This window comes from Plectropomus leopardus, chromosome 18 (genome assembly GCF_026936395.1).
Source record: "Plectropomus leopardus strain MGB_pleo_1.0 chromosome 18, ASM2693639v1, whole genome shotgun sequence".
Classification (NCBI taxonomy): Eukaryota; Metazoa; Chordata; class Actinopteri; order Perciformes; family Serranidae; genus Plectropomus; species Plectropomus leopardus.
The window spans coordinates 24,767,127-24,794,642 of record NC_142193.1 but is presented as its reverse complement, the minus strand read 5'-3'; the positions used below and the strand labels follow the sequence as shown (position 1 = coordinate 24,794,642).

The 27,516-nt window shown below is 40.1% G+C and overlaps 2 protein-coding genes across 4 annotated transcripts in view; one reads left to right on the top strand and one right to left on the bottom strand.

Moving 5' to 3' along the window:
- The window catches only part of epn2 (epsin 2), a 28,157-nt gene extending 18,606 nt beyond the window's left edge, over window positions 1-9,551 (bottom strand). For 2 of the 3 annotated variants that reach the window (XM_042504997.2, XM_042504998.2), the window contains exons 1-2: window positions 9,356-9,550; window positions 1,023-1,798 (exon numbers count right to left, since the gene is read on the bottom strand). In XM_042504997.2, the coding sequence (XP_042360931.1) occupies window positions 1,023-1,453 (431 nt within the window). In that variant the 5' untranslated portion in view covers window positions 1,454-1,798; window positions 9,356-9,550. Of the gene's footprint in view, window positions 1-1,022; window positions 1,799-9,355 lie in introns of all 3 variants that reach the window. The other variant, XM_042504996.2, reaches the window with a different exon arrangement.
- An 11,250-nt stretch (window positions 9,552-20,801) lies between these two features.
- Window positions 20,802-27,516, top strand: part of grapa (GRB2 related adaptor protein a) — a 37,998-nt gene continuing 31,283 nt past the window's right edge. Inside the window, exons 1-2 of the mRNA XM_042504139.2 lie at window positions 20,802-21,185; window positions 26,795-26,892. Coding sequence (XP_042360073.1) covers window positions 21,108-21,185; window positions 26,795-26,892 — 176 coding nt within the window. The 5' untranslated portion in view covers window positions 20,802-21,107. The remainder of the gene's footprint in view (window positions 21,186-26,794; window positions 26,893-27,516) is intronic.

Genomic DNA, 27,516 nt, shown 5'->3' with positions numbered 1-27,516 from the left:
CTTTTAAATTGATGCTTCGTGACCCAAAAAAAGAGAAAATGGACTGTCACATTTGTGGGAGAGGTAGAAAACCTATAACTCCCAGAATGCAATGAGCTGCGCCAGCACTATAACGCTCCCCCTTTTTTGTGACGTAATGCAAACTGGTCTGATTGACACAATGGTGGTCAGCTGGTAACAAACGATCTTGTGTTACAGTTAAACCGTATGCTAAAACATGTTTCTGAAAACATTTGAAGCTAGAAATAGGCAGCAGGGGGGCAGGGAGATCTGGGAATTGGCTGGATAAAGGGATGATCATTTGCACATACTACCCACACTGTTATGATACAAAGCTGGTTGAAAAAAAAAGTATCCTTTAGTCACCCTCTTTCGATATTCAATAACACAACAAATCTTCAAGTATAGTCACAAAAATTCACTGAAGCAGAAAACTCATGTCCATGGCGGGCTTTGTTTTGGACTGTTGATCTGGAAAAGACATCAACTGTGCCGCTATTTTTCAAGTGCGGTAACCTTGTTTGCACTTCTTATCTGTGGTAGAGATCCACTGTAAATGACAAAACAGCAGACGAAATATAGAGCAGCGTGACATCCAGGGGATCAATCTTTGTTTAGCACCAACAGGTGTGGAAACACAATGTCAGCTGTAATAAAATTGGGCACTGAAAGCACTCGTCATTGTTTAGCAGAGGAAGTACTGCCAGGGTCTGGTGTGGTTGTGTCAACCTCACTGGCTTTCAGCACCAGAGCTGAGAGCAGAAGCAAGGGTGCTTAAAGCATGATGCTTTAATGAACAATGTCCAATTTAAACCATCTGCTCCTAAATTTATGATTCTTTTTGGGGTCTCTTTAGAGGACAAGTGCAGAGTTACAGCTAGGGAGGGAATTCAATCGCTGCCACATCCCCCAGATTGCAGAATCAGGTTTGATTTGGTCTATTCTGAATTACGTGCAAAAACACAAACTGAGCCTAAAGAACTTTAACTATCTGTTAAAAATTTGAGATACAGAGCTCTTACCTCTCTCCTTTGAGACGATCCTCGTCTTTGAGTAGAACCACAAGCTGCTTGCTCTTCTCCCTGACGTTTATGCCCTGGTCTTTGCCATCTCTGTCAATGTACTGGAAGTCCTTCAAAGTCTGGATGGCGAAGATGTTCTCTTTGCACTGCAGCGCCACTCGCTCCGAGCCCGTCTTGATCAGGTAGTCGAGCAGCGTGAGCGCCTTGTAGACATGGCGCCAGTTCTTGCCGTGGTCGTTGAGCCTTTTCCAGATCATGCTCATGATCTCGCTGAAAGCGACCACATTGTAGGTGAGGTCGGCGATCTCGGACATGAGTGAAGACGACGGGCCCCAGGGGTCATTGGAAGTGGCCTCTCTGACTTTTTTCTCTGCGTCAGAGTAGTTGTTCACCATGTTCTTCATCTGCCGGCGGATGGTGGACCTTGGCATGGTGGCGGTGGAGATGGGACAGACGGGAATGAAGAAAATGTTCAACCAATGTTTGTGTGACGAGGCAAACACACACACACACACACACACAGTGTATATGTGTGCGTGGCTTCAGGTGAAGCTTGTGTTATGTGTCCGTGCGTCTGTGTCCTTTCTCAAGGCACGGCGGTGGCGTGGTGTGTGTGCAAATCTCCTTGTGTACAGGTGTGTGTGTGTTGTGTACGTGTATGTTTGTTTATGAGGCTTCTCCAGGCCAGTGCAGTGTTCCTGAGTCCTCCAGAACAGCGTCTGTTAAAACCATCTCCACACACACAGTGCTGGCTGTACACATGACCACGCCATCACCTGGGACAGACAGACAAATAACAGGTTAGTGGAAGGAAGACACAACATTTAGGATAGGTAACAGAAAAAGAACGGAGAAAATTTCTCCACACAGCCAAACTAAAAGAGCAAACACAGCCACACTTCCTTGTTCTAATCAGTTTACAACCAACTGGTCACATCTTTTGTTACAGCATGATAACAACTTCATGTTTCTTTCAAAAGAAAGTTGTATTCCAACTTTCCAAACTGATCAAATTCCCCTTCCTTAAAAAGGTCACCTTTGAAGCATTTAATATTTAATTCAACTTACCTTTCATTAGAGAAACATTAAAGAAAAAAAGGTCCCAAAATTTTAGACACTGAACTGATTAAAAGCAAAAGAAATGCTGCAAAACATATGGTAGTCATGCATCTAATCAAGAGTGTCTTTCTTGAAGTTGCTGTCGTAATCCCCATCTCCCCACCTAAACAATAAGATGGTGGAGATAATTTGTATTTATAGGAGCAGCTATAGTGCCTTCCTTTATGAAACTAGACAAAACAATATGTTTAATCCTTTCACACTTAGATAAGCAATTTCCACGCACTTTCTGTGAGCCTGCCTCCTTCTTGTTATAAAGGGCTGGGGTGTTGTGACCAAGAATTGTGTTTCCACTTTTGTGATCTCATTTGAGTTTACAGTAACCTGACTCAGTTTCAAATTACAAGGCAGGGTGTTGAAAATAAATAATTTCAGTCTGCATGATGGTTGAGTTGCTCAATGGGTGGGCCGGGAGGATAAAAAATAGGAGTGGAAAACACAAGACATTCAAAAGCAAACATAAGATTACTGGGAACCAATTAGAAGGTCCATGTAGTCACTAAACTAAAAATAATAATCAAAAATGCACAAACTGTTTCAAGAAGGTACAACTGGTGTCTCACAGGATAATGTCCTTGTTACAGTGTTTCACTTTATCAAAAAGGTCTGCAATTCTACCAAGATAGTGATGTGATGCTTTTCTCTAGTTACTGTCAAAAAGCACATCAAAAACTTGCTTAACAGAATTTCGGCTAGGTGGGCAAATGCTATAATTTCTATATTGTTTTAGGTGTAACTTAATTTTCAAGGCAGAGCTGACGAAGCACAGTTTGTCTGCAGGTGTTCCTAATACATTACTGACCCAAAATGGCAAATTTTGCACCAAAAATGGAAAATACCACAAAGTATAGGGCTGTGCATCTTCACTGGTCTCACGATTCGATTACCATTGTCGTGTGAACGATTCGATTCCAACTGAATTTCATCCTTAAGTTTCTATATTAATGTACATGGCTACTTTTTCATCAATAAATACAAGCAGTCAGCTGACTCCGTTATCCCACAATGCAATGCAACATTGGTACCACATGGCGCTGGTTGCTACCAGGACGTTCTCTAGAAATGTAGAAATTTACTGTGCAGCCGCAGCCGGAAAATCAACAAGCAATGTCACATAGCTATAATCGATTATGTGCTGTCAGTGCATCAATGCAGAATTCTCCATGTCCGACATCCCAATGCTTCTTAGAAACGATCAATTTCAACACCCCCCAAATCATTAGCAGAGCTGGATTCAAAGTTTTGAAAATTCAAGCAGCAAACTCAAACTATTTAGATCTTAATGAGTCCTTATGAGTCTTTATCTACACTCTTTCCCATCACTGCAGTATTAGAATTCAGTCAGTGGTTTGCTATGAGAGTCGCCAGCGCAATGAGTGAGTAAAAATGTGTTTCCACCCTTTGGTGGGTGGCAGGGGAGATAAAACATTTCCAGTCTGATGATGACTACAGAGGTGACTGATGACTTCTCAGTCCTGTTTCTAACAGATCAGCAGCGCAGCTACTAATCACTTCCTGACACACAAAAGAAATATGGAAAGTGTGTTAAGACTCACAGCTGTGAGACCTACTTATCTAATTTCCATATGCAATGAAAAAAGTCACTTTAGTGTAACTTTGAGATATGAAACAAACATTTATGGTTTTTGTGCCTTCTGTTTACAAAGTCATGTCCTTATGTTTATGTGATATGGGCTGCTAGGACAGAAAAGATGATTCAGTGAAATACAATAGTGCAATACAGTTTGATCTTAGATGCAAATAGAATCCTGACTTCATCATTTAGCCAGATTAACACAGGAGCTGGTCTGCTTTTACACATTCACATCAACTGCAAACTTACCAAATCTCATTAAATCTCATCTTAAAACGCATCTTAAGTCCATTGAGATTTTCCGTGACAACTGTTCCTCTAACAGCCACCATATCTAGACCTGCGATGACTTCACCTATTCAGTAATCTGATCCCCGCACTACACGTGCACTGACATGCCCCACAAGGTAGTACTTCCATGAACCAAGGAAGAGTGTTAAAAATGATTAGCAGTCTATGCAGAGTCTGTGTTAAAAAGCAATGTTTTATTTTCGAAAATAGCAAGTGGCTGAGCACATTTATGTATGCATTTGTTTTAGGTAGCTTCCTGTCTAGCAATGCCATGGAAAGACAGCTGAGGGGAATGCGGGTGAGGAAATGAGGAGGAGTGTGAGTGTTAGAGAAAGGGTTAAGAAAACAACTTGGCACATCCCCTAAATTTACTAAACACCAGTGAAATGTGATTCCTGTGGCGCATGCCCCCCCCAAGCATTCCCTCGTCACCCTCCTGCACCCTGCATCCGCATGAATACAGCTCAGACCTAATGACACATCTGCTGCTATAATCACCTATTCACCCATGGCAGACAGGAGGAAGAGAGGAGAGTCTGTCTTGTCCATCCCAGTGCCCCCCACACCCCGGAACAACCCCCACCACAAGACACCGCTGGCCCGCCTTCCTTCAGCCCCTCTGTGCTTAGATCACTCGAGCCCCAAGGCCCAGAGGAGACGGCATACAAAACGTGTGTGTGTGTATGTGTTGAAATACATAGGCTATTCATGCGTCTATGCAGGTTCGTTATGTTTGAACAACTGAGCCTGTCAGTCTTGTCATATTACCATCATGCTTCGTTGTTGCTAGAATTGGAAGATAATCATAGAAATCATTTATTCCAGGGTCTACTTCTTGCAGCTTCTGTCTCTGCCTGTCTGTCTGTATCTGCCTGATACACATGGAGGTCAAGGAAGTTTGAGAAGAAATTAACTAAATTAGGGAAATAACAGCATCTACTCAATGCCAATCTAGTCCCTCATTTATCATAATATTCTCGATAATTCAATCAGCGGTCCTAGCTCCTGGATCGGATTACTTGTACACATGTATTTACTTTTGCCTAGTGGCAACACTGGATTAACATTGACTTTCATTTAACATTATGGATCTTCTATACATCATCTACCACTCCTTACATTTTGCTTCTTTATATTAGTCATGTTGCCTTCCACACATTTGGATCTTTTTCTGCCACGAAGCTGTCATTTTCGTGCAGAAATCTATGACATTTAATGCATAGAGATGGATGGAAGTGTAGCATCAGCAGAAAACTGACAGTGCCCTACAACCATGTAAAAAGTTGGCCTCAGTCCAAAGTTTTTTTGAATGTATAAGAGAAGAGAATTTACCTCGTAAATGTTTGTCATTTGCAAAACAGTAACCACATTACCACTATAACGGACTTGGGCGACACAGTGGCGTGCACATGCAAAGTCAGAAAATTCAAATTAAGCGTGTGGTATCCTGTTTTATCCAAATAAGACACTAGTAAGCTTACTGTTATTATCAGAGCTGTGGCTTACATGGAAAGGCTTTTAGACACAACAAAATTAACAGCAGTATAATTTGATATTGATGTTTACATTTTAAGAATTAATTTAATAGGAAGCTGACGAAAAAGCATAAGGGCACGACCATGCAACAATGACAAAATGTCTGTGGCAAATAAAATTAGTGTGACCTAACAAAGTCATTTTCTTCTGCAAACCTTCTTGAAGCAATAACTACTCTATAGAGAGAGGACAACATAGTCTAAACACAGTTACTCAGAGTATATAATCAATGCACAGAGCAGACTGACAACATATCAATGTAGTGTTGTGGTGGTGCATTTTAACTTGCTGAACTGTAAATTTAACAAAATTAATCTTATGTGTGTCCTTTGTAACATTATGTGTCCCCTCTAAAATTTGCATATTTTTGGGGGTCCCTGAATGCAGCGTAGGTGTAACTCTTCATGACATAATTTTTTCCTCAGCAGTTTGTGGAGTTTGAATCATGGGTGGATCAGGCGATCTGATCACAGCTGAGCACATCACACAGATGGATTGGAGGAGTAGCTGCTGCAACTGTATTTAGTTTCACTTTCACTGTGTCTGGCGTTCTGCTGCTCTGCCTGTGCCCAGAGTACACTCTCTGCTCCGAAGGTGGTTAAATTAATAACCAAATGGTATATACAATTTAATAGCGCTTCTGATGACAGTCAAAGTCCAAAAATATAAAAATCTATTCATGGCAGCCGTTGTTTCAATCATGGCAAGTGAGTGAATGTGTGGGAACCCCTGCAGAATGTCAGCTATCAAAAATGCCACATAGCACTGTGTATTGACACTGGAACCTAACGGCGAGGTGAATAAATGACCTACACAAGAACTGCAAAGCACACAAAAAGCAGATGATATGACAATGTCAAAAACTATACAAATACTCAAAACAGGGTCTATGTGGCAAGATACTCAGAATCAAAGGACTCAGACGTGGGACAGAAAAATGTGATTGACATCTATAACACAGTCACAGCGGTGGAGAAGCATAAATCTGGCTTAACAGATGACTCAGAGCAGTTGTTGCTGTGCTGATTTTGAAGTGTGGCCAGTATAGAGAAGGAAAGCACAGAATGAGAGAGATAATGCCATGACCTATGGGGTGTTTCCAGGAACATCCCAACATGATGGTAAATGTCCACCAAGAAGAAAGTGAACAAGTGCACTGCTCAATGCAAGAACACGAAAAGCCAAACCTCTTCCGTGTGTGTGCATGAGCCAGTGTCTGGGTGTGTCTTGGCAAACCCCAGGTAAACTGTGATTAGCATTAAGAGTTGAGAGCAGTACACCGAGAACAGGTCTGCCTTGCCAGGCCCAAACAGCAAGAGTAAAGCTGATCTGGAGATAGAAGGCTTGCACAACTGGGTGCCACTGTGTGTGTGTGACAATATCTTTGTGTGAAAAAGAGACCGTGTAACAGCATGACTTCAAGTTATCCAGCCGGTCTGTTCACCATCTTCATTTGGGCTCCATGTCAGTGTAATCACAAGCAACATATACAAGTAATTAATCTTCAACCAGTCGGCTGCTCAAGGATTAGGTTCCTTCAAGACAAACGAACAAACATATCAAGAAGGGATGTCCCGACCGGATCGAAAGGATCTATATCATCGTATTTTTTAAATTGTTCGGGATCGGCTATTTTGAGCATGCACCCTCAATCCTTTGTTTACTACCATCGTCACACAGGTGTCGTAAACAGAGAGCGCGATTTGCAGCAGATATTCAGGTTGAAATGCTGCTTTTCAAATTAGTAGAAACTGGTTTTTTTTCATGTTCATCTTAAACTGCTACACCACTCTAAATGACCTTTTAGTTGTTTTAAGCAAACTAGTTTTACTATAATATTGTAATAAGCGGGGTAGTGACTGTTTTTTTTTTATCTGTTGTGACTGGGATGGTTAAAATTTAGCTTTAACACTACTATGACATGGAATTGTGATTATAGTACTCATTTTTAATGTTCTGTACTTTTGTACTTTTTACAATACTACACTGAGTGGATTTGGGAGCAATTTCTAAAGACAAATTTTAGTTTGTTTGCTTTGTTATTTTGTTGCAAAAACAAATGCTGTACTGAGTGGATTTGAGAGCTATTTTCTGAGGACACATTTTAGTTTGTTTACTTTTTTATTTTGCTAAAAAACAAAAACAAATGCTGCACTCAGTGGAATTGTGATAAGAGCCATATTAAAATATTTTTCAATTTGTTTAATTTGTTATTTTGTAATAATGAAATTGCTATTAACCTGCCAAGCATATACAGTGGATTATTTTAAGAACTTTAAGTACTTGAAGTGTGCATTGTGCAGCTGTATTATCCCGGTAAATACAAGTATCTGATCAGGACTCGGGGGCAAAAAAAACTTGATCGGGACCTCCCAAGTATCAGTTCTAACCTGAGTAAAATCAAACCATTAAATCATGTTTCAAAAGCCTTAAAGTAACTGAGAAAATAAGAGTTATAATGAGCATCAAGCCTGAAGCAGTGAGGACAAGACGAGAGGAGAAGCCACCTTCTCATTGGTATGTCACCCCGCCTTTTGTCCTCCCTGGCCGGCTGGGAGACAAAGCCAAGTCAGGGAAGGGAGGAGGACGGTGATGATGCATCTGTCACCCACTGTGACTGACTGATCATCCCGACAATAGACAAAGCCCTGCCCCTCTCTCGGGCCACGTTTATATGTGCAGCTTTGAAGCTCACATCCAAACACCAGCATCTCCGAGTATACCTCATAAAATAAATAAACCCTGCAACTGTTCAGTGTCTGTAAGTGTACATGCCTTTCTACCTCCTAGCAGGGTTAACCGATTGGAAACGGAGTAAACAGACAGCGCCCACACCGTAACGAATTTCCCTACAAATCTCAATAACTTCAACACGTCATGTTTTGCCACGATGACTCACAATAGCATGATCTAATTTCGCAGTAATTTCTATCAAAGCATGGTGAGTTGGTGAAAGAAATAACAATAAATATACCGCTCCCAAAAAAAAGGAAGAAACAGAACAAATCACTGCGATTCATTGAACTGGTGTGATTGATAGCACATAAGCTAGAGTAGCTGCTTCAGTCATATTTTCAATAAATTACCTATTTGAATTGCAAAATAATGGTAGATGCAGCAGAGATATAACTTTGTGCAACGTTATTTTAATACATCGGGTGGAATAACTAGCCGATTTGGGGTTACCGCTAACGTTAGCAAGTTGAGTGCAAACTTGCGGCAAGTAGTTGTCATTAGCTAGCAAAATAAGCTAGCGAACGTTAACTTGCTTTCGTTAATTTAGTTAACTCAAACAGTTAAAAAGAGTGTATTCCAACTAAAGTTTGAGTTATTATGTGTTATGTTTCAATCAGTTTTGCCACCGAGTCTGATATTTTTGTTAGTAGATATATCAATTGACTAACATTAATTCCTAATTCGAGATAAAAACTTAGCTTTGGGAAAAAAAAGTTGGATCAAAGCTAGCTAAGCTTGTTAGCCAACGGCAGATCTCATCTCTCGCTAATATATCAACTGCTGATCACTCAGCACATAAATGTAACACAAAGCGTGTCATTTATTTGATTCACACTCAATCGCACACGCAACTGGGAAGTTGATAACCACTACAGTCTGCTCCCAAGCGTCTTTTGAAGACTAAGACAGCCAACTAGCATGCTAAGCTAGTTAGCAATCCTTCAAGCTAGCATCCAAGACGGGTGCTCGGTGGAGACATCACCAGAGCAAACTGGATTACAGGACACCCTGGAAAAACAAAACAACTCGACTGTCTTCAAAGCCGACGTTAACTTACCATATCTTTTGGGCCACGTCAGGTTTAACTGTTAGTCCAGGGATAAAAATTCATAAACTAGTTTCGCAAATTCCAAGGAAAAAAATCAAAATAGTGTACTTATTTCGGCGTTCAGGGGGAGCTTGTTGCGCCTCCGCCTAGCTATGTGTTGCTAATGCTAAGCCAGCTAAAGCCAGGCTACACGTATCTCCTCCTCCAGAACATGGCGGGCAAAGCGGGAGGGGGGAAGCTGGGAAGGGTGTGACCAAGGCGGCTTGACTTGCCAGGGGGACAGAAAATCCCTTTACTCCCTATTGAAAACTACAGCCACCCTTTAAGTCATAAATGTAACGTGACAGCAACAGGGCAGACTCGTTTCAGAGTGCCATATAGAGTCAAAGTAATGAGAATTCTTATACTTCATCCCAAATTTCCCAGAAATGACATGCAGGGTGGGCCTTATTTTTGGGAGACTATACAGCCATAAAATATATCAGAGTGCTCGTTAACAAGGTGGCATTTAGGATGGAAAATTACAAGGATATGCTGTTTTAAAAACACAGATCCTGTATCTTTTGTTTTAGCTGTGTCTGCGTGAACAGACCTCTCAGGTAAATCAGGTTCCTGTCAGGAAACTACTTGTGAAATTGTCTTTCTTCATCATGAAAGTTGGATCAGCTACAGGAAATATGATGCATAAGCTGAGGGACTGTACTCTATTTTTTGTAGTACATTATGAGGTGTGATATGTTTTTGTGTACACACATCTATATATAGAGAGAGAGACAGAGGGAGATAGTAGGGCTGTCAAGTGATTTTTTTAAAAAAATTGTGATAAATCAAAATTTAAAAAAAGTTTTTAATTTTTACCAGATTTTCTTGATTGGGAATCCAACAACAGTATTCGTTTGTTTAAATATTTTATTCAGTTTTCATCACAAAAAAGTAACATATACAAACAAACAAAACCACACAACCCACATATAGGCCACACAAAAACAAAACAAAGCAAAAATGGGTAAGATTTAAATAAAAAAAAATAGTGCCAGGCATATGACTGTATTTGTTGACTGATGTCAACAGGTCTGTTGTCAGTTTCCGCACATTTTGCAGCACTTTAGTTAACGTCTTTGATTTAGTTTCATCCACAAGTCTGTGGTGACTTGCACACTCCAAAGCAGTGCCTTGCCAGCTTTGGCAATCAAGTTGCCAGCTAACACCAGTCTGATCAGCTCAGGGCCCTGTACATCTGGGGGCCCTTAGCAGGATCATTTGGGGGCCCTGCCTTGCAGTGGATAATGAAGTATTGCCACCACAAACCAGCTACTAAGTGCAAGTCAGTAATCATAATCCTGACACATTTTATTGTTTGCCTCTTTTAACATGATGGGCCGCAGTTCTTTCACTGCCACATTTCTACTTCTACTTTATTAGTCTGATTGCCTTGTAAATTTAAAAAATGGCATTTACTGTATTTGTCCACTAGGCAGCTCCAACCCCTCAGTATTAACATCTTCAATAAAGTTCTTCTATATACTACAAGTGTTGCTGGATTAGCTGCATCTTTATGCTCAGTTTGTAGGTTTTATCAATTGCAAGACTGCGTATGAGGAATATTTAAATACATTAGGTAAAAATAAAACATTTATACCACATGCAAAAAAAACTGCATGTTTTTTTCCGCAAACTACATAGGACAAGCATAAAGTGGGAATTTGTAAGGGGAAGACTCGTGGGTACAGAACCCATTTTCATTCAGATATCTTGAGGTCAGAGGTACAGGGACCCCTGTGAAATAGCCATTTATTTATTTATTTATTTTTTGGCAAAGTTTAGCCTAACTTTGGAACGTTATCTTTCCCCTTTCTGACAAGCTAGCATGGCCTGGTACCACTGGGTTATTTATGTCTTCTAGTTTAGGATTTCTAGTTTCATATGATACCAGTACCATCACTCTGGCTTTAAAACTCAGCTCAGTACAGCTCCATAAAGACAGGAATGTCGGCCCTGAAATTCCCTGAAATTAACGCAATTAAAAAAAAAAAAACAACAACATGTTATGTATGAACATCATCCCTAGAGCCTTTTATATGATCGCTTAAAGTTAAATGTCCCTCCCCAGTGCTTAAGTAACAAACAGTCCCTTAGTACAAAAAATAAATGTCATGATTTGTCAGTGTCAAAGTTAGCCTTGGCGTGTGTGTGTGTGTGTGTGTGTGTGTGTGTGTGTGTGTGTGTGTGTGTGTGTGTGTGTGTGTGTGTGTTACAGGTGTGTCCCTACAAGCCACAAATATTGCAGGGCAGCATTCCATCACTCAGACTTCTCCACTGTCTCTGTGCAACCGTCTCTTCATTTAAATGGAGGGAGGAACCCACACGTTTTACACACACACACACACACACACACACACGCACACGCACGCACACACACACACACACACACACGTGCATCACACGCTGTCATTTATTCAAATCAGGTCCTATGAATAGACTTGAAAGGTTCCCTGAAAAGTGTACAGTGAGCTATGAATAGACGTCTACATGTGTAGATGCTTAAAAATAGAGGTAGGGATCAAAACGTCACATGCAGAAAAAGTTGCCAACACCTGTGCGACAGTATGATGGCCAATGTGGTGTCTGTAAACTTTTTATTTGGCTTTCTATTAATATGCTGAAGTTCCTGGCTGGCAGCAACAATTTATCTTGGTCTTCTTTCATCGTCTGAGTCTTTATACAGAGTATCTCACAGGAGCTTCACTGTCTCTGCTATGTTCAGAGCACAGGATAAGCCAAAGAAAGCCTAAGCCAATTGTGTTTTCGGCCTCTGAGTGAGTGAGAGAGTGAGAAAGAGAAAGAAAGACTTGGACGTCATGGTGCGAGCAGGCTGTTTAAACAATACCTTTCTGTTATCAGCCACACTAGTTTTCTGGCTTGAAACAGAACGGAGCTGACATTTGCAAACCAGGATGCAAAAAAAACACAGATTACTGTTGTTACTGATGAACTAACTCAAGACTTTTACCAAAAAATGATCCTCTAGTAGTGTTATAGTGTAAAAACAGGCTAATCCTGTTAACTTGCATCATCTTCTTTCTTCGTTTTTTTCTGGTGTGAATTCAGTAATCTGAGCGGATGACTCACCACTGTGAAATTTAAAGTATCCACATTAAAACATTAAAACCGCACAACTCCCAGAACAGTCAATATTTAGCTCAGATATGATCTTATTCAGAAGAGGATTATGCACCAAAGCTAGTTTGTTCAACAACACGAGAGGTGACAGGAGAAGGTCATTGTTTTTTTTGATATATACCAAAAAAATACAAAATTAAAAGATTTGATTTGTGATGTTTTTTCATCACATCATGCAAAGGCGAAAGACCTTAACTTAATTTTGGTCTGTCATACGGACAAAATTCTTGTATCTCCTTTGTTCTGTTTTAGTTGAAATAAGTGACGTGTGTATGATTTAGCTATGAAAAGCTCTGGAATAACCAAGTCACAATCCCATAACTTCACCCAGTGGCAGACCTTCCTATGGGCGACATAGGCGACCACCAAGTGTGCCTCTCAAAATAATATATATTTGTTAATGCACACAGAAAGCAAACAGTATAAAAAAGATATTTATCTATCATGTTTTATTAGCTAAGTTGTTTATTTATGTTGATTTCTCATCGGCTGACATAGTAGTATATAAATATCATATAATAAAAATAAATTAATATTATTATTTCATAATTAAATAATATATATATTTTGGATTTATGAAAATTAATGCTGTAATTGTATTTTATTTTAATTTATCAGCCCACAAGATTTGATTAAAAACAAGTATATAATATAATATAATATTGTGAGATTTAGTTTTAATTTAATTAAAATGTATAATTGATAAAAAAAAAAAACAAGTAGATAATATAATAATATAATGATATGATATTGTAAAATTTAGTTGTAATGAAAAGCAAATATAAATTTAACCTAATGTCATAAGACATTCAGTTTGTAGAAGTTAAAAACCCTTCACATAATTAATTTGTTTTTATTCACACTATATTCAGTGGATATTTCATGATGCATCACTGGATTCTATATTTTGCTTTGTTATTTAGCAGTGCAGGCAGAGTACTCTAACTTCCAAATAAGCTTAGGGTTAAGTTTGAGCTCAAAGTTATTATGTGAATAATAACTTCATTTAAAAAAAGTATTAATCCGGGAGCTTATGATGCCTTCATTTAACTGGATTTTAACACAACTTTAAAGTAATTTCTACACAATGGTGCTTTTGTTTTTGTATGGCAAGCTGCTCAAGTGTTATATTTTTCTCAATTTTTTTTAATCAAGTCTGCTCAAGCTTGTGCAAACCTGGACTGTGCTGCTCCATTAGAGGCAAACTATGTGAAATGTGAATGCAGTGAAGGTCAGGCATGTCTTACAATGTGTGTGTGCCTCCTGGAGACCAGATCCCATCACTCCCCTGCAGGTCCAATTTCTGCCAGTAGAGGTCAGGATTATTCCACTTTTTATCGTAGGACTTGTGCTCATATTGTAATGTCAAGGTAACCTGAAAGGTCTTTGTAACTGAACCCCTGCAGCCACGTGTGCCCTTTAATATGTGATTAGTGTTGGAGATCCTTAATTTAAAAAGTCATTAAAGCTAATTAGCATTAAACACCACAGCCTGCCTGCTTTCATATAATTACCCCTATTCACAACACTCATACCCTATTAGGGACTCATTGGGCTCTTCGCTTTCCTGTCCGCACCCTCAGGTCGAATGCACTGACTGAGTCTGTTACTGTTCACATAGAGGTCCAATCAGTAAGGCAGCCACCAGGACAGGATCAGTTGAGTAACATAAAGTACAAATTAGTCTCATAAGCATCTGACCAGTAGTGTCAAATCTAAACTATTATTAATTATAATTATTATTACTTTACATAGCAGTTTTTCAGGTGCAGACTGCAGTTAATCACAGCTATAAAAGCAGTGACACATGTGAGTCATGTTAATCTGAATATCATTTGGCAGCATGTGTGAGTGTAGCGCTTCACATAAGAAAACTTGCATATAAACAGGTCGTGATGGTCGCTGCATAAATGACTGATGCATCAGTTTCAAAACCTACAAAGTTATGTAATGTGGAAAGGGACGAAAGACTGGCAGGATTCAGTCTTTGGCCTGCAGTGGAACACGTGGTTCCAAATCAGCAGAAAAGCAGAAGAAGACAGAAAGCATGAAACAGGATCATGTGTAATACCTGCCACTCCTGCCAGCTTATTAGCTAAATCTTTTCATCGTGCAAATGGTATTATGCTTGCTGGGGGCTGGAGTAAATTCTACCTGAAGTAGGTGAACGAGAAGAAAAAGTGCTGTAACAGTTTTAATATTTACCAGCCTAGTCACCAGAAGAAAATGTTGGCACTGTGAGTTTTTGTACACCAAAGATTTGTTCCATTTATATGTTTTATACAGATCATATGAACATTTCGAAAGTGACAAAGCTCTGATGACATGAATATGAACTGAATTTGTAATCTGGAAGGGATGGAGGCCAAACTGTAGACCACTGTTAAAAACCAACAACAAAGCAAGCGCAAGGGAAACACCAGGAGCATTTTCAGAGGCAACTTTTCCCCCCAAAAGTGGGTGTCTTTTAGTAAGATATTGGCGACATTTCCAGCAGCAATTGTACAACCAAAGCTTGGGCTTTGTAACTAAGACATCATGGCATTTCCAGCTGCAAATGTGCCCCACTTTTAGCAAGACATTGGTGGCATTTCTAGCTACAACTGTGCCAACAATAATAATAATAATAATTTTGTTTTTTGAGCAAAACATTCACAGCATTTCCAGTGGTGACAACAAGAGACTGGCTGCATTTTGTGGCACCAAAACGGTGCATTTCAATCACATTGTTGAAATGTAAAGAAACATAATGTTTCAGCATATCAGCCAGATAACAACATACAAATGTTTCATATTCATGTTTTGCAGAAACGAATAATAGTAACAAATTTATTTTTTGATTGATTGGTTTGCATTTACACATTTGGAGCACACAAAGCTTATGTAGTTTAACTTGAACCTTCCAGCTACCAACAACCATCACTGTCAAGTTTACAACTCCAACCATTATACAGTGTCTTTGAGTTTGTGAAAAGTGCTTTACAAATAAAAAGTATTATTATTATAAATGATTACAGAAAACTGACAAAATGGCATCTTGAAATCTATAATTCAGGCATCCTTGGGGACTTAGTCTGCCTTTTTGTTTGCTCACTATGCTGTCCTTTTCAGCTCATCACTGTTGTTAACAGACTCTCTGATGGTTATCCCATTCAACCCCTGAACTAACTGATGTGATCTGAACCAACAGTTACAGAGGGAGCATTAATAATACACAGTGTTAATCTTACTCAGCTGCTCAAGCGCTGTATTAATACAAGCACTGCCAGCTGTATCTGCATAACTTGATGCAAGATGTGTTTTTTATGTTTAATTTTCTATAAATCATTATAGCTTCCACCAACCGTGGTTTAAGCATCACTGTAGAAACTCTTATCCTTGTAAAATTGCTGATGCAGATAGAGGTCAATTATATCTCCACCGAAAAACTGCATAATTACCGACAGGCAATGAGTAATTACTGTTTTACTTGACACATACGTTTTCAAGGGTGAGCACTACAGTGGCCTTCTTTACACGTCTTATCTGGGTTTCTCCTATATTCTGTGCATCAGTATTTAAATTTTTAAAAAAATGACACATCCTTTTTTTTTCTCTTATTATGTTGACTTAGTCATGAAATATGTCACTCAAACATGAACAGACGATTGAGCATCCTCTCCATCTGGCTCAGCTTTAGAGGAAAGGTTTTGGAGTTTTTCAAGCCAACTTGATACAAATAAGGAAATCATTTCATCATTTAAATCTGAATTCCTTGCAAAAACAGTCTGATATAAAGAGAAAATGATAGATATAAAAATATGAAGAGGACAATATAATATATGGAGAATGAGAGGGGAAGAGAGATATTTTTTTCTGGTAACCGAGCAGAAGAAAAGAGCAAACTAATGAGGAACTGGGACGCTAGATTAAACAGATGGAGAAAGGCAGAGTTGTCGTTGTCTTTGAAGGGAAGTTGAGAGACTTTGTGCCCACCTGCTTTTCCGTTGTTGCCCACTTGCTTCCATTCTCTCTCTCTCTCTCTCTCTCTCTCTCTCTCTCTATCTCACACTCACACACATACACACACACACACACAAACCTGTGTGTGAGCCCTCTGCGTCAGTGCCCCTGACAGGATGAAACTCAGGCAGCAAAGCTTGCAGACGAGATGGGCTTGTGTGTGTTAACACATATATGCACCGTAACTGCAGGCTATCACTTTTTTTTTTTGTTTTCAAAAGGACAATGTAATGTCAGTTAACGCTTCATGACCTGAGAAATTTGGTTTAATTTCTTTGAGAAACATGGGAAGAGGGCGACTGGCAACTTAACAAGAAATGACCGAAAAATTTAGTCTAGTTAGAGTTTAGTTAGAAGAAAAATATCTAAAAAAAAAAAAAAAGAAAAAAAAAAAGAAAATTACTTCAAGAAAGTAGCGAAGTTTCTTGACATTTTCCCCATGTTTTTGATAATATCTAATCATCCCTCCCAGATAGCATTCAAATCATTTGTTGTCATCTTTAACATTTTTTGCTGCAATTTGCGGGACATTTCTTGCCTAGTTGATCATTACATTTTGTTCCCCCTGTTTCTGAAAGAAAACAAAGCAAATTTCTTAGGTTTCAGAAGTGTAAATGCAAGTAAAAGGTGCCTGAATGCCGCACAAGAAAACTGATGTCGATCCAGATGTTAAAGGGTTAGAAGTAAGTTTTTGAAGACAAATATCTTCAGAAAATGCTCAACTGATGCAATAAAACAACTTCATAAGTGTTCAAAACATCCGGCGCTGTTTTCATGGAAATGGACACAGGAAGTGACGTAACTGCGTCAGCTAAGTGAAGTGAACAGAATTAAAAGGGTATGAGCAGTGAACACCACCATGGCTGAGGAGACAAAGAACAGAACCACCTACAGAAAACTTGACAAAGAACAAAATCCAAAGGAAAAAAAAAGTAGCGCCCACTCTGTTTGTTTGAGAAGTGAAGCTGGTAAATGCCAACAGGAACAGCAATGACCAATTTGCACAAAATTGCATTTGGAAATGAAAGAAATTTGCTTCACAAGCATACAGGTGGATGCACATCTGTAGAGACTGTATTGATTTCTAAATCCACTGATTCAAAGTCATCTTTAACTTACATATAAAAACATGCAGAAGCCTTTTATTCTGAAATGAAACTCTAACCCTATATTGACATTTAATCTGTATTTATGTGTATTCCTTTAATATTCCTCATCAGAATTTATACATTATATACAACTATCTGCAGTGTGTTACTTCCTTATTGAGATGCCATACATATCCTCATGGGGAAATCATAACACACAAGATGGGTAAAAAAAGTAAAGACTGCATTTTGGCCTGAGAGCTGAACCGTAGTTCCACTTCCTCTCGCTCTCTTCCTCTTCTATTCTTCCACCACCACACATTCAGCCCTCCTGTCTTCCTCTTGCAGTCCCTCTTCTAATGGCTGAGTCAAGAGATCAGCTGACTGGGGATTTCCTGGACAGGTCATGCTATTGAAACCACAGTCCGTCCATGTTTTCCGGCCATTCTGCTTTGTCCAGTACATTTTTTCTTATCTTTTCCCTTCTAAACATTCATCTTGCCATCTCCTTCTGTCTCTCGCTATCTCACATTTTTCACACATCAGCTGACATTAAATTAACAGAAACGAAGGGAATTATTTTTTTAGAGTCTCAAGAATATGCGTGTTTTGGGTTTTGCAAAAGTACTGTGCTGCGGGATAGTTTAACAAAGAATAAATAAAAACACATAACTCAGGATTTCGAACAACTACTGACAGCAGCAACATCTGTCTTGGCATATTTTGACAAGGCAAAAGGGCGAATGCTCTCTCTCGGAATAATAACCATTGTAACATATTTTATGTGATGCACCCATGATATTCTGCTGTTTCCAAAGCGAGCATCACTGACTTTTTGGGCTAATTTCACAACATCTGTGTCATGTCCTTTTATTCACTGTAATGTGTTCGTAGTGGAAATGGCTCGCTGTGTATTGTCAAATGAAGATCAGATTTTTTTTTGTTTTGACTCCCAACAATCTCTGCTAGCATCCGAGACTTGTAGAAAAAAAATCATCTTGACCATGGTGTGTGTTGTCTCCACATGGTGTAAGTGACATATTTATTGAAAACGTTAGAAAAACGTGAGGACTTTAGCGTTAATTCATCTTTGCTGCAGTTTGACAATAGCCTAGTTGGCAGAAAAAATTGTTGGCACTATATGTTTCTGTAAACCACTGTTACATAACATTTTGTACATTTCATATGTATCATAATGTGTCTAAAGAGTTTGCAGTTCTGATTATGTATACCAGATGACTGTGTATTGTTGAATGGCGGGGTGACACCTGGCGAGATCATTGACCATTGTTTGAGACCAACAAAAAAAATATTTTTTTCTTCTTTTAGTGGGACACTGCAGTATTTCAAGCAGCCATTTAGGCTCAGTTATTAGTTTTGGAGTGGAGCAGAGTTCATGGGTCAAGCAGAGTTTGTAGAGAGACTGGGGTGAGCTCACGTTCACAATTCCCCACTGGAACTCAGGTCTATCACCTGTGAACGTGGAGTGGACTGGCAGGTGACTGTATTAGGTAAGCTGCAGAAAAAAGTAACAGCATGGAGCTTGTGGGAAAAGCTGGGACTCTGAAGAGGGGCAGGCAGGGCCCGTGGTTGAGGAGGAAGCAGAGTTGACGTCAGGCAGGCAGACAGCAGAGCAGACGAATCCAGTAGGAGCAGGAAGCGGGATCATTGAAACAATAAACACCAGAGGCATTCACACAGAAGAGATGTTTCGCTCGGCGGGAGGCTATGAGGATGGCTGGAAGAATGGTGATCTCTCGACGGAGCCAAAGCAATAGAACACTGCACAGCCACAGACAGGAGAACCAGGAAGTGCTCAGGCAAAACTCATAGACAGAAGGCTGTTAGGTTTACTGGGGCAGAGACAAGGAGAGGTGGTCAGAGGCAAGCCGAATCCAAACTAGGAAAACAGTCTGAGAGTGAGTGCTGGAAGTCCAGACATGGAAGCAAGGACAATCTGGAAAAAGTGAGTGGAGTGAGGCTGCTTAAATACTGGCTTGATTGGAGATGAAGAGCAGCTGGGAGCACCAGGTGGAGGTGATGAGGCTGATGAGGGGGAGTGGCTGTGTGGAGAGAGAGGTGGGAGTGGAGTAAGTGGAAAAAATCCCACAGCAGCAGAAGAGAGGCATAGCAGACTGTGGCAGAAGAACAATTTCAGAAGGAACAAATATTCTCCTTACTGCCTCTCGAGCCTGCAGACTTTTGAACTCCTGTTTTGCTTAAATCTTGCAGGTGAAGTGAGAAAGCATCCCATTTATGCTCAAGTTACACCCACAGTGTGTCAGTGTAATTTTCTGTGATCCTGAATGTGTCCCGCCAGTATTGAGATGAAAAGCTTTTCCTTGGCAAACCTTTTTTAAACTCCCTACTGTATCCAACTTGACTCCAGGGCACTTTTCGCAGCAGTGAATTCAACTCAGTGAATGAATAAAGTTTGGATATATGATCTACCCACTGTTAGCTGCCTGCTGCTGCTGTCAGACACACATCCATAAGTGGAGAACCCATAATAATATTTTAAAACTGGCTATATCCTCCATCCTTTACTTTTAAGATTTTTTTCCGAAACTTCAAGTCATTTTTTTTCTCTCTCTAAACCTAACCAAATGTTTTATTTCCTTAAACCTAACCAAACGTTTAGTGTTGCCAGCACCTAATTTAAAAACATTTCGTTCCACCATGTAATGCGTTGTTAAGAGGTGGATGGGGGTGGGGGGTGCAAAGATGAGACTGCAGTCAAACAAAGGGGAAATCAAGCTCTTGTAATGGCTACTAGCTCAGGAGCTACACACTGAAACATGAAAATATTCAATATGAACTTAACTGGTGTTTCAAGGGTGCCAGTCAAATTTTTAAATTTATCCATTTCTGGGTGAATCATTCCTTTACCCCTCACTTTGTCCTGACCTTTACTGTAAGTTTCCATCTTGTAAAGTGTTAAATGAGCAAACATGAGCTCACCTTTCATCTCTAAGGTGTAACTCTAAAGCCAGGTCACACAGTGACAAACCACACACACACACACACACACACATAATCCACAGAAGCCACACCAACTGTGTGAGACAAATATATACACAGGAAGTGCCTCCCACTCCCTTGCCCCCACTTGCTGTTTCTCTCTCTCTCTCTCTCTCTCTCTCTCTCTCTCTCTGAACGTTACTCATGGTGGTGTGTTGCCGAGCAGCAGCCAGTCGTGTTTTTCCCCTCGCCGAGCTCACTCTCTCGCTCTCTCATCCTGTGCTCTGACTCTCTCGCGTGCTCTGTGGATCAACGGACAGACGAGACCTCTCCTCTCTTGCTCCTCGTCTTCTGTCTCACCTCTTCCTGTTTGTTGTTTTATCTCATCCTCTTCCTTTATTTGTTTTTTTAAACATTTATTTTTATTTCTCTTGTTCCCCCCTTCGCCCTGTGCCAGGGGCATCAGTGGGGGTCCCAGAGAGAGTGAGTGTGTGTGTGTGTGAGTGAGTGTGTGTGTTGGAGGTTTCGGCATGGAAGCAGTGGCACTTTATACGTTTCGTGCCACAGAAGGTGATGAACTCAGTTTCAACAAGGGAGACTTGCTCAAGGTAAGGGAAATAATTTTTTTTCTACTTTGTTTCTGTCTATCTATGTATCTATCTATCTGTCTACAAACATGCAGCACATGTTCCCACATACTGTACTTCTAGATCAGCACAGTGGTCCAACAGATTAACCACCTCTCTCTTTCTCTCTCTCCGCCTCCACTGTGATAATTACAACAATTATAACTTTAGCGTCACACTCTGTATCCAGGTGCTGCTGTTGCTGACTAGAGAAAGAGCTGTATGACAAACCAGCCAATAGACGGCCTGAACTGGTATTGAATGTTAGAAATAGTTTTGATTTTTGAGAAGGGGCTTGGCAGCTGAAACACTGCATGAAAATATGCTGTTTAAACTTCCACAGTTAAGAATAGTTTGGCATTTTGGGAAATACGTCCATTCTTTAAGACTGATGCCACTATCATGTCAGTACACTAAATATGCAGCCAGCTAACTTAGCTTAGCATGAAAAAACTGCTAAACTGGCTCAATCCAAAAATAACAAAACCCAACTTGCACATCTAAAACCCACCTTTTAAGATATTATATCTGATTTGTTAATTTGCAGAGAAACTTCAGAGTGAAAAATTCTTTGTGTGGTTTGTAATGTGCTTTGGCTGGGGTCAATAACTTCCTGTAGTTTTTGTTCTGGTATCGCAACACGTTCTCATCCCAAGTCGTTGCATATCGAAGCTTTGCAAATACACGTATATGTACATACGTGACATATTATGCTCAAGATATCCCCATGCGTCTGCTGCTGATACTTCAAGATGCCCCAACTAACCCTGTGACGTCGACAGAAGCATATGGTTCGGATGAGGCAACAAGCAAGGTTAGGGTTAGAGAAAAAACATAAGGATTTGGCTTGACATTCAGACAGGAACACCAACCACCGACCTCTGAAAGTTTAGGGTTTGCCAGACCCTTTCACCGCCCTTTCCGCCCACCCTAGGCACCCTTGCACTCCTGATATTACATTGTTACCGGCATTTTTTTAACCTGATGCTGTCTGGCAGCAAATCAAGTGGCCACCCACTGATGGGTTTTGTCCTGCTGCGTTATCAACTTATACCACCCCTCCGCGTATCATACTGCCGTCCGGTTCACCGGCAGCATATCATGACACCACAAAAGGTTCCATCTGTCCACATTATAAAATGACTTTGTACAGCGGCGTATCATACAACCGGAACGTGACCTTCGGCATCAGTATGAAATCACTGACAAAGCGGCAGCATACAATGACTTTGGAATGAGAACATGTATTTATGCAAAGCTAGATAACCAGCTGCTGGCTGTGGCTTCATGTTTAGCCACTGGACATCACAGTGACATCAATCCTCTTGCACAATTCTTAACAAAAAAAAGTACATTTTCAAAAATGACAAACTATTCCTTTAAACTAGTCTAATGTTGGCTATAGGATGCAAAACAAACCTTTTCTTAAAGCTGCAGCTGTTATGTTTTCCTGGTGGATAATGCCTCATTCGCTCAGAATGCGGTGCTGCGATAGTTTCTGCACAGCTGGAAATTACTGTAGTAGAAAATTGTCCCTCTAAGACATCAGCAGTAAACCTCAGCATTAAAGAGCAGGAGCTTCTCACTAGACTTATGGCACCAGCTGTTCCACGGTCAAACTGCACAGGGACAAACTCAAGGCAGAAGACACAGCGAGATCAATTTCTCTACAGGATTTAGCCTCAGAGGACCAGAGTGCAACGCTGCTGCAGGACAAGTTTCAGGGGGCAGATCTAATTTTTTCACAGTTGGAAAAATCATTATGTTCTCATTAAGACCACTTGCACATAGTTTGTTGAAGGCTTTTTGGAAAATATTGGACATGACTCGGTAGAAATAGATGAAGCAGGTGGAGAGAAAGACGTCATCATAAAATAACCCCATGACAAGAGGATAATAACGCCTGAGGGTGGAATTTACCTTTAATTGCATGCAGTAGGCTGGTATATTATTCATCCCAGACACTCTGTTCCAATATTAGACAACACGTGAATAAAGCAGCTTCTCATTCCTGCTGTCTGCAGAGTCATTGTTTTGGAGTGTCAGTGTCTGATGCAGCCAAAATGAGGTGGCATTTAGTTTTCCTGCCCTGTCAGTGTTACAGTAAATAACTGTGATTTATTGCTGTATTTGTTTGCAGAATATATATCACTTTGTAAAGTTAAAAAAGTTTGGGCTTGTGATTTGAAAGTCTGCAAACTGTGACATAGCCTACTATATCAATGACTAGGTCAACAGCATTAAAGTTAACTTGTGCTTTCAGGCCACAGCGAGTTTCTAAAAACACAGTTCAACTAGTTTATGCACCACGTTTTCTTTTTTTTTCCCGCCGGGATAAACTGCTGTTTTGTCTCCGTCAAACAGCTCTGGTTCAGACTTGGGTCAAACTGTACTTTTATAAATAATTCTTCACATTTGTTCATTCCTGCTTGCGGCACCAGATGGCCAGAGCTTTATAATATCACAACAAATCATATAGCTTCGCATCATGCAAAATGCCCATCATTTAAAAAAAAAATCTAAATTGACTGTCAGATACTTTGCTGTCACTGCTTACTGGTGTTTTTGTGTATTGTTCTATTGTGTTTTCTTCACGTTGCGTTGTGCAGTGGCCATGTGGAAACAAATCAATCAGGCTGACTAGAGTGTGGACTTGTGATGGAATGATAAAAATAGCATCGAGTAGCTGCTACGACATTCTGTTTATCGCTGGAAGACAGTGTGGCCAAGTCCAACTCAAGGGACAAAAAAGTAGAGCGCCAAAACACACGTTTCTTTTGTTCTCCAAACCCCAACACATGAATGTGACAATTTGGGGATTTAAATTGGATTTGGACTGTGTGACAGACTCCTCTGCCACTGGCAGCATTAACAACCACAGGGAGTAGCCAGGTGGTGCGCTCAAGAACGGTGCTACTTTTTCTCTTTATTTTTTGTTCAGTTTGTGTTGTAACAAAAAAAAGTCCCAATTCCAGAAACAGGCTGTCTTTCTGAGTGCCTGACCAGGGCATCCAGGCGCAGGGGGTCACCTGACCTGTTTCAGCCTCATTAGGAGTTCAGATATTTACAGTGTAGTGTCGACGTTCATGTCGGAAATGTGGCATTTTTCTATGATGCATTATGGGCTCTTAATACGATTGTTATTTTATGGGTTTATTATGTAATTCTTAATTCTGTTGGTATGGTCTGGAAGGAGCTGAGACAGTCATAGCTGAATCAGTGGGGGTGGTCATGGATAAACATGCTAAATATACATATCCTAAATACACATGCAGAAAAAAATAACTAAATTGTTAATGGATTTGACTGAGCTCAGACTATATTGTGTTCTTTCCCCAAGAAGCAGAATAAACATTAAAAAAGGATGATTAAGAGTTCATATATTTACAGTGTAGTGCAAATGATCACATCGCAAATGTTGCATTTTTCCATGATGCATTTTGGGCTTAATAAACTAAAAAAAAAGATGATTTTGAATTTTTTGTAAGATGCAGGACTTGAACCCTCAGATTCAGAGTGGGGCAGTCATCAGAATCAGAATCAGAACAAGATTAAATACCAAGTGGATTTTCACTTACAATAAATTTGCTTTGGTCTTTAGTGCATACATTACACATAAAGTAAACATATTAGATAAAATAAAAAATACAAAAATGGTACTGAAACATTCAAAAACATAAATGTAGAATAGAAATGTAATTAATTAAAATATTAAAAAAGATATTTTAGAAAAATACTATAACATAATTATGGTATGTACACTTGAGCTGTTTCAGAGTGTGAAAGCTGTACAGTTTTATTAATCAGGGGTTGTGCAAAAGTTCACAGTATAGCGAATGATGCAGCGTCTGCTGGGAATAAAGAAAAGCTGATTTTATTGCAAATTCAAGAGCTCATGAATGCTCAACTGGCAAAGTCTAATTAAGGGGAAAAATCAAAAACGACACAGAGGGACTGACACGAGGGATTGGAAAAGTAGAGCAAGAGACGGCACTTTTCCATTTAAATTTTAGTTAGACAAGGCAACGTCTGTGGGTCACAGAGTCAGAGTGATGAACTGAAGGAATACTTCACCCTCCAAATGACAATTATTGTATCAATTACTCGCCCCATGTCATGTTGAATTTGTGAATTTGTTTTTCTTACGTGCCTCCGTGGTAAACAAAGAATCCAAAAACGAAGAAATTCTTGATGAATTCATGTCATAGAGGTCCGCATGGATTATACTGCAGTTTGTAAACAGATGTTTTGATAAAGTTTTGCTGTTCATTTTGGATTCTGTGTTTCCTGGAGGCATGCAAGAAACTTTTTTTTGTTTTTTTTACATGAATTCCACGTAACAAAAGTGTATAATCATTACACAAATGGTCATGTATTCCTTTAACTAAGGCCTAAATTGGGCAATATGATATAGCAGACTGGAGACAGTCCAACAGGTTGTATTAAACTGCCTGAAACATATCAAGGGGTCTTTTAAGAGGGATTTCTTCCCATTCAAATGAAATGTTGTCTGGCCGACATTGAAACCACCCGCTGAGTGAGCGGGCGATCATTCAGGTCTTTGATTGAACCTTGATTGATGCCACTGTATGAGCAGTAAATCACCCCATAGCCTGCAACACATTTTAAAATGTTCGTACAATTTCACAGTGCCACCATTAAAGTAGTTGGTGCATGAAATGAAGTTCCTAAAGGCAGAAGAGGGGACAGGACAACTTTTCTGGCAGATGGGCAACGTTGCCAAAGGAGTTTTACCATCATTAAAGGCAGGATCCATTTCACTTGTACATGCTTTAACTGTATGTCACGCTCTGCTTGCTATCAGTTTGTTTTTAGTTTATTTCAGTGATAAAACATAGCAGCATGGTGATAAAAAAAAAGACGCTAAAAAAAGTGAGCTCTGTAGGGGAGATAAAGAAACAAAGGGGTTTATAAATCACGGCAAACCAAGCAGAAAAAACAAAACAGCTTAAAATATCAAAATGACAAGGAATGTCACAGCTGGATTAGAATACTGAATAAAAAATGACATCAGAAGTGAAAAAAAGCAACAAGAGCAATGAAATGAGACACGATGAAACAGGTAAACATTAAACAAGTAAAATCGAGCATATCAGGTGACAGTGTGTCTCTCACAATTAAAAAATGTCCTCCACTGCCCTCATCAGTCCCGCTGTTTCTGTCCAAAAGCTGTCCATCAGAACAAGTCATTTATCGGCAGTTCCAGTTCTATTGAAAATAAAGGACTTCTGGTCTGTTTTGTGACACAACATGGGTTAATGCAGTTCAGATCTGTTCACTGGCCTCTTATGTCATCAAGAGCTTTATGTGGCATTTTGAACCGGCCAATAATCTCGTGTGCTTCGGAATCTGTATGAGTCGCTTCACGCGGCGATGGATGAAAGCCACTGTACTGGATAATAGAAGAAGAGAGGCCTGGTGAGGAGATTGATATACAGCGAGTGAGAGAGGAATGATAGTGGCCTTTCACCCGATGGTAATAGGCTGCGTCAACATCATTATGGGCAATATTTCATCTGTGTGTGTGTGTGTGTGTGTGTGTGTGTGTGTGTGTGTGTGTTTGCTCCTAGATCACCAACATGGAGGATGATCCTAACTGGTACACAGCTGAGCTCCACAACAGAAAAGGCTTTGTACCAAAAAACTACATCAACCTGCGGCCACACGCGTAAGTACACACACACACACACACACACACACACACACACACACATATACACACACACACACGCGCACATCTTCAGCTCATCTGTAAAGCACACAAATGCATTTCACACGTCCAGCACTGGTCCATCTAAACAGCTCATCAGTGAGTGTGTGCCGCTTGGGGTGTTTTCTGCTCTGCTTTGGACATCTGCACTCCGGCATAAGGCAGCCTACCCAAAGGGACACACTCACTCGCTGCCTTACGTAACCACACATGATACAGCCGTGTGTGTGTTTACAGTGAAGCTGCTGGTACACCCTGTTTCTCCATCAGATGGTCATACACCAGCTGGGCTCCACTTTTTTGCTGCGACAAACCCTAAACCGGCAACACGGCCATCGCAGCGGATCTGGCTCGTTAAATGAGTCCAGCTGGAGCAGCTAAGTGAAATTCGTGCACGGCGATAAGGAGATGCGCAGTCTCCGAGTGTTTTTCCTCCTCCACTTTTTCTTCACAGAGCCAGAATTCTGACCCCGCGACCTCAACCGAGAGAGTCAAGTAATGTGGCATCCATATTGGATGTGCTCTCCCCTCATTTGAGCCATCAATCTGACTGCGGAGCACAGGCTCATGAAAGCAGAACGT